This window comes from Pteropus alecto, unplaced genomic scaffold (assembly GCF_000325575.1).
Source record: "Pteropus alecto unplaced genomic scaffold, ASM32557v1 scaffold22, whole genome shotgun sequence".
NCBI classification, from domain to species: domain Eukaryota; kingdom Metazoa; phylum Chordata; class Mammalia; order Chiroptera; family Pteropodidae; genus Pteropus; species Pteropus alecto.
In genome coordinates this window covers 594,428-595,066 of record NW_006434839.1, presented here as the reverse complement: position 1 = coordinate 595,066, position 639 = coordinate 594,428, and the positions used below count along the sequence as shown (strand labels likewise).

Sequence of the window (639 nt, the reverse complement as noted above, 5' to 3'; positions counted from 1 at the left end):
CCCCCCGGCACGCCATGGCCCATACCTGGGGTAGCCAGGGTGGAAGAAAGGGGGTTGCAGGAGGCCGGCTGGGAAGACCAGGACGTGGTCAGATATGGAATAGTAAGCGCTGAGCCCCCACGGGGACACCTGCCACCTGTGGGGAGAGCACATATGAACACCGGCTCCATCTCCATTGCCTCCCCGGCCCAGACATATGCAGTGCCTCAACTGTTGTCACTGTTCCCGTTTCCGAGTCCTTGGCTGGCTTCCTTGCTAATCTTGGAGGGACAGCTCTGGGACGCAGGGTCTGTGTCTCCTTCGCTCTCATACCTGTGTGGAGGGAAAGGCCGCAAGAAGCTGCAGACGATCCTAGCTCGCCGGGAGCGGACGCCGCTCAGGAAGGACTGCAGGAAGCTGGGCCCGAGGTGTATCTGGGAGGACACGAGACATGACAAATGTACACGCACACTGACATACCCTGGTGGGTACATCTGAACCCCGACGGATAAGCCCTGACGCCAGCATGACACCGCCACACCGCTCGTGGGCCAGACGGGCTTCACACGTGTCAGCACGCAGATAAAACACACTCACGCAGGTCACAAGAATGCACGTGTGCACAGGCACGTGTGCACAGGCACGCGCAGGCTGTGACCG

General features: G+C 60.7%; 1 protein-coding gene across 1 annotated transcript in view; it reads right to left on the bottom strand.

The window, feature by feature from the left end:
• The window catches only part of KEL (Kell metallo-endopeptidase (Kell blood group)), a 20,799-nt gene that overhangs the window by 4,592 nt on the left and 15,568 nt on the right, over positions 1 to 639 (bottom strand). The window contains exons 14-15 of the mRNA XM_015588280.2: positions 313 to 413; positions 26 to 136 (exon numbers count right to left, since the gene is read on the bottom strand). Coding sequence (XP_015443766.1) covers positions 26 to 136; positions 313 to 413 — 212 coding nt within the window. The remainder of the gene's footprint in view (positions 1 to 25; positions 137 to 312; positions 414 to 639) is intronic.